Raw genomic sequence first — 11151 nt, 5'->3', positions numbered from 1 at the left:
ATGGACAGATAAATTGGTAAGTGCACTGGATTACAATGTCAAGCAGGAAGTAGGCTGCATCCCAGTTTATCACTTAAGTTTTGAAAAAAAGAAACAGCATTGTGCATTTATGTAATTAAATTTGTGTATATAAATTCACATTGCTGACAGCAGGAAAAATAAAGGGTCTTCATCCAATGTCATACATGTTTAAAATTTCCAACTCAGGGTAGCACTTAAGTTCATTGGTAAAGTCTTCTGGCTTGGCTTGCTTGAGGCTCATGTTTGATCCACAATATGATAAGAAAAAACATGACAAAAATATAATTTTAAATTATAAAACAGTGAAAAGTCAGCTTATTAGCAGTACTAGCTGTAGTGTCACACTCTTCTAAAGGACACAACACTTTCATTTGTTTACAAAAATGAAGCTAGACATGAAGTCATGATGGCACACACTTCTAATCTCAGCTATGTAGGAAGCATAGGGAGACATCTATGTCTCAAAAATAATGAGGCAATCAGTTCCAACTATTACAGCCAAAAATACATAGATAAGTAAATAAATGGAGAAGCATTGCCTCGTTTAACTTTGTATTTGTCTAATTTGAGAAAAAGTAAGGTCAAAAGTTTATTATATCATTTGTTTAAATAAGGTCATACAATTACTGACATATGGACTAGCATTTGGTTTTCAGTGTCTTTATTTTACTGACTTCTGATTCTCAAGTGGCAAATCGACTTTACACAGATAAAGGCAAAGTTGCGATTTGCATATGTCAAGGTGCCAGTTCTTAAAATTTTCTGATAGGGCTGGAACTCACACTTTGTGTGTGTGTCTGCACACACACACATGTTTGTGTGCATGCATGTGCGTGCTCAGGCCTGAGCTCTGTCTCTCAAGACTTCAGGCTCAGGGTTGGCACTCCACCATTGAATCAAAGCCCCACCGTGGTTAACTTGGAGGTAGGAGTCTCCTGGACTTTCCTGTCAGGCTGGATTCGAACCTAGATTCCATCTCAGCCTCCAGAGGACCTAGGAGAAGAGGCATGAGACTCTGCTTCCCAGAAGCAGTGCACAAGTATTGACCAAGCCAGGAACAGGCCAAATAAGCTGTGCTAATGATGACAACTACACATCTAACATCACTACTCATAACAGTGACAACTACAAACCTAACCTCAATACTCAGAACTGTAATAATTACACACCTAACCTCAACACTCAGAACAGTCAGAACAGGGAGAAATGCACACCTAACTTCACTACTATGAACAATGACAACTACATACCTAACCTCAGTACTCAGAACATTTACAACCACATATCTAACCTCAACACTCAGAACAGTCAGAACAGTGACAACAAACCTAACCTCAATACTCAGAGCAGTGAGAACAGTGACAACTGCACACCTCACATCAATACTCAGAACAGTGACAAATACACACTTAACCTCAACACTCACAACAATGAGAATCACACACCTAACCTCAGTACTCAGAAAGGTGACAACTACATACCTAACCTCAGTACTCAGAACAGTGATAACTACACACCTAACCTCAATACTCAGAATAGTAACAACAGCACAACTAACTTCAGTACTCAGAACAGTGACAACCACACACTTAACCACAGTACTCAGAACAGTGACAACCACACACCTCACCTCAGTACTCAGAGCAATTACAACTGCACACCTAAACTCTACATTCAGAACAGTGATAACCACACACCTAACCTCAATACTCAGAATAGTGACAACCACACACCTTAGCTTAGTACTCAGAATAGTGACAACTACACATCTAACCACAGTACTCAGAAAAGTGACAACTGCACACCTAACTTCAATATTCAGGACAGTACCAACACACACCTAATCTAAATACTCAGAAAAGTGACAATTGCACATCTAACCTCAGTACTCAGAACAGTGACTACATACCTAAGCTCAATACTCAGAATAGTGATCAGTACACACCTAACCTCAGTACTCAGAACAGTGACAACTTCACACCTAAGATCAGTACTCAGAACAGTGAAAACTGCACACCTAACCTCAATACTCAGAACATTGACAACCACACTGCTAACTTCAATACTCAGAACACACAACAGCACACCATACCTCAACATTCAGAACAGTGACAACTACATACCTAACCTCTGTACTAAGAACAGTGACAACTACACACCTAACCTCAATACTCAGAACAGTGACTACACATCTAACCTCAACACTCATAAAAGTGACAACCACACACCTAACATCAATACTCAGAACAAGTACAACTTCACACCTAACATCAATATTCAGAAGAGTCAGAGTAGTGGCAAACGCATACTTAATCTCATTACTAAGAACTGCGACAACCACTCACGTAACCTCAATACTCAGAACAATGACAACTACACACCTAATCTCAACACTCAGAGCAGTGACGACTGCACCCCTAATCTCAATACTCAGAACAGTGACAGCTACACACCTAACCTCAGTACTAAGAACAGTGCCAACTATACACTGAACCACAACGTTCAGAACAGTGACAAATGCACACCTAAAATCAATACTCAAAACAGTGACAACAACATACCTAACCTCAGTACTCAGAATAGTGACAACTTCCACATAACCTCAGTACTCAGAACAGTGACAACTGCACACCTAACCACAATACTGAGAACAGTGATAACTACACACTTAACCTCAACACTCAGAAAAGTGACAGCAGCTCACCTAACCTTAATACTCCTAACACTGACACCAAACACCTAACTTCAACACTCAGAACAGTGACAACTTCACATCTATCCTAAATATTCAGAACAGTGACAAAGACACACCTAACCTCAACACTCAGAACAGTGACAACTACACATCTAACCTCAGTACTCAGAACAATGACAACCACATACCTATCTTCAACACTCAGAACAGTCTGAAGAGTGACTACTGCACACCTCACCTCAATACTCAGAACAGTGACAACTATACAACTTGCCTCAATACTCATAACAGTGACAACCACACACCTATGTCAACACTGAGAACAGTCTGAACAGTGACAACTGCACACCTAACCTCCATATTCAGGACAGTGACAACTATACACTTAACCTCAACACTAACAACAGCAACAACTACACATCAAACCTCAGTACTCACAAAAGTGACAACTGGACACCTCACCTCAACACCCAGAACCCTGACAACCGCACACATAACCTTAATATTCCTAAAATTGGCAACCACATGCCTAACTTCAACACTCAGAGCAGTGACAACTACACATCTAACCTCAGTAATCACAACAGTGTTAACCACAGACCTAACCTCAACACTCAGAACAGTCTGAACAATGAATACTGCACACCTCACCTCACTACTCAAAACAGTGACAACTAACCTCAACACTCACAAAAGTGACAACTACACATGTAACCTCATGACAACAGCACACTTCACTCAGCAATCAGGGAAGAAGGGGGAGGCAGGTGCAGGCGCTGTAGGCCAGGGCGGGTAAGGTAGAAGTGCTTTCAGAGGTGCCCTTGCCCTTCTTGCACCAAGCTGTGGTCTGATGAGGCAGGAGACATCTAGAAGCTTGGAGGTGACAGGATTAGGAATGCCATTTTAGAGTAATCAGGGGTGATTCAGAACTGCAAGTGCTGCCAAGCCAGCGCCAGCTAGAGAACTGAAGAACTGCAGCGCTGCCAATGTCCTCTGCCTCCTGCCCCCTGCACCCTTCGTGTCCCCGTGCCCTATCCTCTACTTTTCCCCCCTTTCCAGGTCACCCCCTTCACTTTTGATGGTCCCCTTCCACACTGTGCACTGGCTGGGATACTGGTAGCGGCAGCACCAGCCCGCTCTGGACTTGTGCACAGGCCCCGCGATCCCCCAACTTTGCCTGACTCCAGGGCCACCTGAGGCGCCATCTTCCCGGCCATGAATGCTCTTGACCCTTGCAATGCCTCCAGGACGCCCACCCTTGCTGTGCACAGTGTCACGGACTCACGTGGAGGGTACAGGCTGCTGGCCAGGTGGCCTTGAGCCCCACGCCCCTCTTCTCCTACCTGCATACCCAGCCGGGGCTGCCTGGCCATGGCACACCAGGTGCTGGGTTGCTCTTGAGCTCCTTCTGGGACTCCCTGCAGCAGCCGCCCATGCCCAGCCTGGGGACCAAGGTTCCGGCCTGGCCACACTCGGCCACCCCAGCTGCCAGGAGCCGTCACTACCACCTGGTCATGCATGCGGCACTGTAGCTGCTGCTGGCACCAGAGCTTGGCCTAGCGAAAGAGATTGAATGGGTCACACTCTTCCTCCAGCAGCTGGTGGAAGCAGTTGGCCACGACCCAGCCAAAGCTCTCCTGCATTGCGGTGCAGATGGCAACCATAGGGCACCCCAGGGTGCCCTTACTGCGGGCCCTCCATGGGCAGTCCAAGCAAGCAAGGCTCAGGAGAGCCTTTGGTGAGGACCCAGGCTGCCTGCCTCCGCCCTCCCTGCCAGGCCCGTTCTAATCCCTCCCTGTGTTGCCACTACCACTGCCCGCCCAACCACCGCGAGACAACCAATCAGCACACAGAGGCACGCCCATTCCCCAGCCTGAGTGCCAGAGAGCCCAATCATAGGCTGGGAGGCTGTTACATCATGGGACTTCCCTACCCCACCCCCGGCCAATTTGTGAGAGGCGGGCCAGGGGCAGAGCCACCGCAGATGGGCACAGATGACCTGTGCTGCAGACCCATTGGACGCAGCCATCCTGTAACCCCTTGGAGCTTGGGGTACGTTCTTGTCCGCTACACTTCTGTGAATGTTACCCATTCACTTAGCCATTCAACATCCCTGTACTTGGCATTTAGTGTGTTGTTAAGGAGGCACCAGCTGCTTCTTGTTATGAACCTTATATCTTATTCTGCAAACTGAGAAAAAAGAAAGACAAGAGTCCTCTTCTAACTCCCAGTGCAAGTGTCTAGCCTGAAGACATTACTCCTAGTGCAAGGAAATGGCCATGAGGACATGACTCCAAGTGCAAGGATCGGGCCATGAGGATGTGACTCCCAGTGTAAGGATCCGACCATGAGGACCTGACTCCTAGTGCAAGAATGTGACCATGAAGACGTGACTCCCAGAGCAAAGATCTGGCCATGAGGACGTGACTTCTAGTGCAAGGATCTGACCCTGATGATGTGACTCCTAGTGCAAGGGTCTGACCATGAGGATGTGACTCCCAGTGCAAGGGTCTGACCATGAGGATGTGACTGTCAGTGCAAGGGTATGGCCATGAGGATGTGACTCCTAGTGCAAGGGTCTGACCATGAGGATGTGTGGGAAAGCTTTCCTTTGGAAATGAAGGTTAAGGTGAAAGGGAAAGGTGACAAGGGGCAGATGCAGATGTCTTGAGGTGGGATGGAGTGCAAACCTTATTAAGCTCAAAGGAAAGCAGTGTGACTGGGACGAGAATGATTGAACCAAGAAAAATTTTAGTCCTCATTCCAGAAGCAGTGCCTTAAACACAACCAATTTATATTTGAAAGGCCCACTCTAGCTGTGCTGTGAAAAACTAGACTGGATTATCCAGGGAAGAACTGATGAGGTCAATTGGACTTAGGATGGTAGCAGTAGATATAAGTAAGAGTGACTAGATCAGCAGGACTAGGACAGTGCTTGGTATGGATGATGAAGGTGATGTGAAAATTCTTTTGCCAGCATGGGCATCTGAAATGGGAATGATCGTCACAACTAAATGCAAGAGTGGGAAGGGACCATGAGTTCCATCTTGGGCATGTTGAGGTTGGTCATTTGGATGGTTTTGTTGGTCATTTGAGATATCCAGTTAAGGCCTGGAGCTCAGAGACAGACGGGTTTCCTACAGGAAATCTTGCCCACACAACTGGTGGTTGCCCCATCTTACAGCCATCACTTTCCCTTACATTTTGGATTTTGTTCAGGCATCAGGTGACTGTAGGACACAGGGGAAATGGGGCCCCTTCCAGCCTCAACCTTCATTAATCTTACATCATTCACTGTATTTCCGTTCCTTTGCCAGCAACTGCTGATGGATAGGTTGTCTTGAATATCTGGTAGAGCAGATTGGAGGGGAAAATTCAGGGTAATCTTTTCGCACACCTAAAAAGAAATTGAAGCTGAGTACAGGTGGTATGCCTAGCATCCTAACTACTGAGAAGACTGAGATGTCAGGATCATAGTTCAGAACGAGCCTTGGCAGACAAGTCTGGGAAAAACTCTTCTTTCTAACTAACCCTTTATTGCAACTATAAATATGGAGAAAACCTAGATCCTGAATTGTATCGAACTTCCAACTTAAATCACTTGGGAAACTCCCTACCTCACTTCTTGTCATTAAATAAACTTAACAATAAAATATAGTGGAAAAAAAGATTATATGGACAGAAGGTATTTTTCGGTTTGTTTGTTTGCTTGCTTTTTGTTGTTGCGGGGCTTGAATGCAGGGCCTGAGTGCTGCCCTGAGCTTTTTACCCTCAAGATTAGTGCTCTACCAGAATGAGCCATACTGACACTCATGGTTTCTAGTGGTTAATTGGAGATAAGTATCTCATAGACTTTACTGCCCCAGCTGGCTTTGAACTGTGTTCTTCAGATCTCAGCCTTCTGAGTAAGATTACAGGAGTGAGCCACTGCCTCCTGGTTGGACAAAAGGTTTTGATGCATGCAGTGATATAAGCTAACTTTGCAAACACTGTACTAACTAAAAGAAGTCAGAGATAAAAGGTCATTTATTGTATGATTCCACTGATATAAAATATCTGTAGAATAGGCAAATCTGTAGGGACAGAGTAGATTAGTGCTACCAGGAGTTAGGGCCAATATAATGTTGGAGAATTACTCCTTAATAGGTATTCTTTAGGGGAAATAAAAATACTCCAGAAATCATGCAATAGTAACACAAAATTGTGAATTGCTAAATGTCACTGACTTACACATTTTCACATTGTGAAAAATAATAAATATTTTTACCACAACTTAAGGAGAAAATATACTTTGTACCCAGATCAAGATTTAAGCCCTGATCCTGCCACCCATTAACTCTGTGATTTTGTGTAGGGGGCATGCTAATCTTCTCTGTAGAGTTCCAATTTTAGTATATGTGCTGCCGAAGCGAGCACACTATGGTTTTGTACACATATTTCTGGGCCTTGTTTTCTCATCTGTAAAATGGAGACATCACAGTCCCTACCTCCAAGGGCTACTTTGAAGTTGGAATGAGATCATTTATATACAGTGATCAGCACAGTGCCATCACAGAATAAATCCTCATCAGAAGTATTATTATTGAATGTTATTCGTGTCATTCATCATCAATCACATACTTTTCAGTCAGGCTTAATAGAGATAGAGTCATGTTAAATTTTCTGAAGATTTGTTTTTGTTTCTGTTTTGGGGCTTGATCATAGAGCCTGAGCACTGTCCCTGGGCCTCTTTGTGCTCAAGGTTAGTGTTCTACCACTTGAGCCACAACTCCACTTCCAGTTTTTAGGGTCTAATTGGAGATAAGAATCTCACAGGGGCTTTTCTGACCAGCCTACTTCAAATCTCGATCCTCAGATGTCAGCCCCCTGAGTAGCTAGTATTACAGGTGTGAGCCACCAGTGCCCGGATTCTGAAGATTTTTTTTTTAATTGTGCTGGAATTGAGGCTTGAACTCAGGTCTTCTCATTCTTGCTTGTTTTTTTTTTTGTCAAGTTTTACACTCTACCACTTGATCCACACCTCTACTATTAGCTTTGTGCTGGTTGATTGGAGAAAATAGCCTCACTACTCAAACCTTGATCCTCAGATCTCAGCCTCCTAAGTAGGTAGAACCACAGGTGTGAACTACCAGTGCCAACAGAAGATTCTTTTTTTGGTCTGTTCTTTTTTTGGTAGTTGGAACTGAACCCAGGACATTGTGCTTGCTAGACAATCACTTTGCCACTGAGCTACTTGCCAGCCTGAAAATTCTTTCTTCAACAACATTAATACCTATACAAGAGACCATACATTGTGAAGCACAGTGGTAAGCGAATGTTGTCTCTGGTACCTTTAAGCTGACACTATACCAACATAAAACCATCCACTTAAGAGAAGAGGCTATTGTCTTCCCATTGGACTTCTGGACTCAGACCACTTCCCCACTTTATTCCTATTCTCCTTACAGCAAGGTTAGCATACAAGTTCTTAGGGCTTGTCCTATGAGCATTGCATCTTAATTTCCAAATCACAAAGGACCATAATAACTGTAAGTAAACCAATGCTATTTGCTTCAGGATTAAGAACAGCTTTAGGATCGCTGAAATGGAGATAAGTTGTCTCTTGCTGATATTATCTGGTCACTTGTTTCTGAATTTACTGTAGACCTTATAATAAGAGGTCTCACATATTTTACTGATCTTTTTCTACTAAGAGGTTGCAATCTTAAATACATTCATGAAATACAATCAGACTGCATTAGCATGAGTTATTTAAAACACGGCTTGATGTGATTAATTTTGCAAACATCAAATAACTCAAGATGTGAAAATGATCTGTAGTAATAATAATAAGTAAATACGCACATCCCCATAATGTAGAAAAATATATGTAATATTATATCCATATCCCAGTGGTTATTACCACCAATGGATGTATAATGAAGCTAAACTGTACACAAAATATAAAATGCTTTGAGTTTCAAGAGTTTCATTAAATATAATGTAAAATTGCCAAGTACCAGTGGCTCATGCCTATATTCATAGCTATTCAGGAGGCTGAGATCTAAGGATTGTAGTTCAAAGCCAGCCCATGGCAGAAAGTCTATGAGACTCTCATTTCCAATCAACCACCAAAAATGCCCCAAGGGGAGCCATGGCTCAAGTATTATGCTGAAAAGCTTAGGGACAGTGCCCAGGCGCTACATTCAACTCTGGGTGCCATAATCTTCACATATAACTTAGAATTTAATTCAATTGAGGGTTCAGCTCTCAGTAGTTACTCCTTTCGATTACATCTTGGTGAAGCCAAGGAAGAGCAGCTTCAGTACCTTGAAAGTCACCTTTCATTCTGTAATTATTTATTGTCTGGATGAATAATTTCTTGTTTGTGTGTCTTTGCTCAAGGCAAATATTTTTAATGTGTCAAAATTATATAAAGGGCTAGGTGCCTGTGACACATTCTTGTAATCCTAGTTACAAAGGAGGCGGAGATCTGAGGTTTAAGGTTCAAAGGTAGCCCATGCAGGAATGGCCATGAGATTCTTATCTCTGATTAACCACAAAAAGCCAAAAATTGAGTTGTGGCTCAAGTGGTAGAGCACTAGTCTTGAGCACAAAAGCTCAGGGACAACACCCAGATCCTGAGTTGAAGCACAAGGACAGGCAAAAAGAGCATAAAAATTCAACAAATTAATATATGACAAAAAGATATATCACAAGATCAAGTGGATGTGATACTGTTTATTTTTACTGGTTATTGCAGCTGAATCTTATACAGTGCCTACTAAGTGCCAGTTGTCCTTGTGACCTGCTGGTGTAATCCATGTATCTCCTTAATGACATGCATGCCTTCATTTCCCCATGTTCTGTGGCATGACTGTTATAAGAGGAAGAGCTAAGTCTGTCAGTCAAGAGAGAGTGTCCTGAGTCTGCTCTCCTAACCTGGTGCTTTAGTGATAAGCACTGAGCTAAAAGTTGGTGTTTTAGTAGGGCAATCTTTTCTTAAAGACATATTTACAGTAATAGTGGGAACCAGTGGTCAAGCCTGTAATCCTAGCTACTTAGGAGGCTGAGATCTGAGGATTGCAGTTTGAAGCCAGCTTGTGCAGACAAGTCCATGAATCTCTTATCTCCAATTATCCATCAAAAAGCCAGAAAAAGATGTATGGCTCAAGTGGTAGAACACCACCTTGAAAAAAAAAGGTAAAGCCCCACAACCAAACAAAAAATAAAAATAGAAATGAAGGAGGAAGAGGAGGAGGAGGAGAAGAAGGAGAAAGAGGAGGAAGAGTAGAAGGGGCTAGAGCAGGAGGAGGAAGAGGAGAAGAAGGAGAAGGAGGAGGAAGGACTATGTAAGCAAGGAACAAACAATGTTGTTAGCAGGAGGTACTGGTTTTCAGAAACAACATGGAAGCAGACTTCTGTATAGATCCATAATTCTATCAGTAATCCAAATTATATAAAGGAACAAGTGGGGACAGACAAGATACTTAGATCCTCCAAAATATTGTTTTGATATCTGAAAACTATACCAGCTCCATGATAAGGCTGGGTTGTCTAAGAAGCTGAAATATGGCTGCCATTCTATTTCTATTTCAAATTTGAGTTCAGAAGTAAGCTAATACCTTTCTCCTCCAAGGATGATTTGTTGACCAGCAGAATTTCAGGCCTAAATTAGAGCTGCTAAATATGAATTTATACTTTATAACATCCCTAGGAAATTCCTGTGCTCTGTAAAACTTGAGAAGCTTTGAGCTAGAGTAAAAAAAAAAAAAACAAAGTCAGCATTTGGGTCTGTCAGTACCATCTTTTGGAAGCCCAATCATCATGTATTGCTGACATATTTGCATTGGTCATTTTTGTGTAGTTATATCCAAATCCTTCGCAGGAACAATGGAAGTAATTGTCTGTTTTGGCCCATGGTATTAGAGCTGTTAGTTCATCATGGTTGAGAGTGGGGTAGAGTAGAGCATCCCACATCAGGAAGGCCAGGAATCAGAGAAAGGAAAGGGAACTGGAGACCCTGTATAACCTTCAAACTCCCCCCCTTAACCTACTTCATCCAGCCAGTCCACCCTCCCAAAGTTTCCATAGTCTCACAAAATAGCAGCATTAGTTGGACAGTATGCCTTGAAAATATGAGCTGGTGGGGGACATTTCATTTTAAGGGTATAACATTCTGCCCCTGGACCCTTCAGGATCATGTTCCTCTCAAAAGGCAAAATCTTAGGACTCTCCAAAGTCTTAAAAGTTCCAACAATGGTCAAGAGTCTAAATGTAAAGCCTTTTATATACTTCTTCTGGGTTCTGGTGCTCACTTCTGTAATACTAGCTAGTCAGGAGGCTGAGATCTGATGATGCTTGTGATTCAAAGGTAGCCTTGGCATGAAACTCAGTGAAACTCTTCTCTTCAATTAACCACTAAAAAGCCAGAAGCACAGATGGGCCAAGTGGTA

General features: G+C 43.0%; 1 protein-coding gene and 1 non-coding gene across 2 annotated transcripts; one reads left to right on the top strand and one right to left on the bottom strand.

Annotated features, from left to right (window-relative positions):
- Positions 1-1249: 1249 nt before the first annotated feature.
- Positions 1250-3394, top strand: LOC138806685 (GATA zinc finger domain-containing protein 14-like). The gene is made up of 5 exons (XM_069992083.1): positions 1250-1739; positions 1844-1958; positions 2092-2626; positions 2778-3041; positions 3083-3394. The coding sequence occupies exons 1-5, from the start codon at positions 1250-1252 to the stop codon at positions 3392-3394; spliced, it is 1716 nt and encodes a 571-aa protein (XP_069848184.1).
- Positions 3395-7025: 3631 nt separating this feature from the next.
- LOC138806689 (U6 spliceosomal RNA) lies at positions 7026-7132 on the bottom strand. The gene has a single exon (XR_011365961.1). It is a non-coding gene; the product is annotated as a U6 spliceosomal RNA (small nuclear RNA).
- Positions 7133-11151: the final 4019 nt, after the last annotated feature.

This window comes from Dipodomys merriami, unplaced genomic scaffold, assembly GCF_024711535.1.
Source record: "Dipodomys merriami isolate MVZ:Mamm:240054 unplaced genomic scaffold, mDipMer1.0.p SCAF_405, whole genome shotgun sequence".
Lineage (NCBI taxonomy): Eukaryota > Metazoa > Chordata > Mammalia > Rodentia > Heteromyidae > Dipodomys > Dipodomys merriami.
The sequence above is the reverse complement of the archived record's forward strand: the minus strand, read 5'-3'. Positions and strand labels throughout refer to the sequence as shown.

What these genes read in the sequence shown, in the direction of transcription:
- LOC138806685 (XM_069992083.1), top strand. Translation starts at nt 1,250, where the DNA reads ATGAACAATGACAACTACATACCTAACCTCAGTACTCAGAACATTTAC. An exon ending in TAACCTCAATACTCAGAATA is followed by an intron (nt 1,740 to 1,843) that starts GTGACAACCACA and finishes TTCAATATTCAG; the next exon opens with GACAGTACCAACACACACCT. An exon ending in ACAACTTCCACATAACCTCA is followed by an intron (nt 2,627 to 2,777) that starts GTACTCAGAACA and finishes TTCAACACTCAG; the next exon opens with AACAGTGACAACTTCACATC.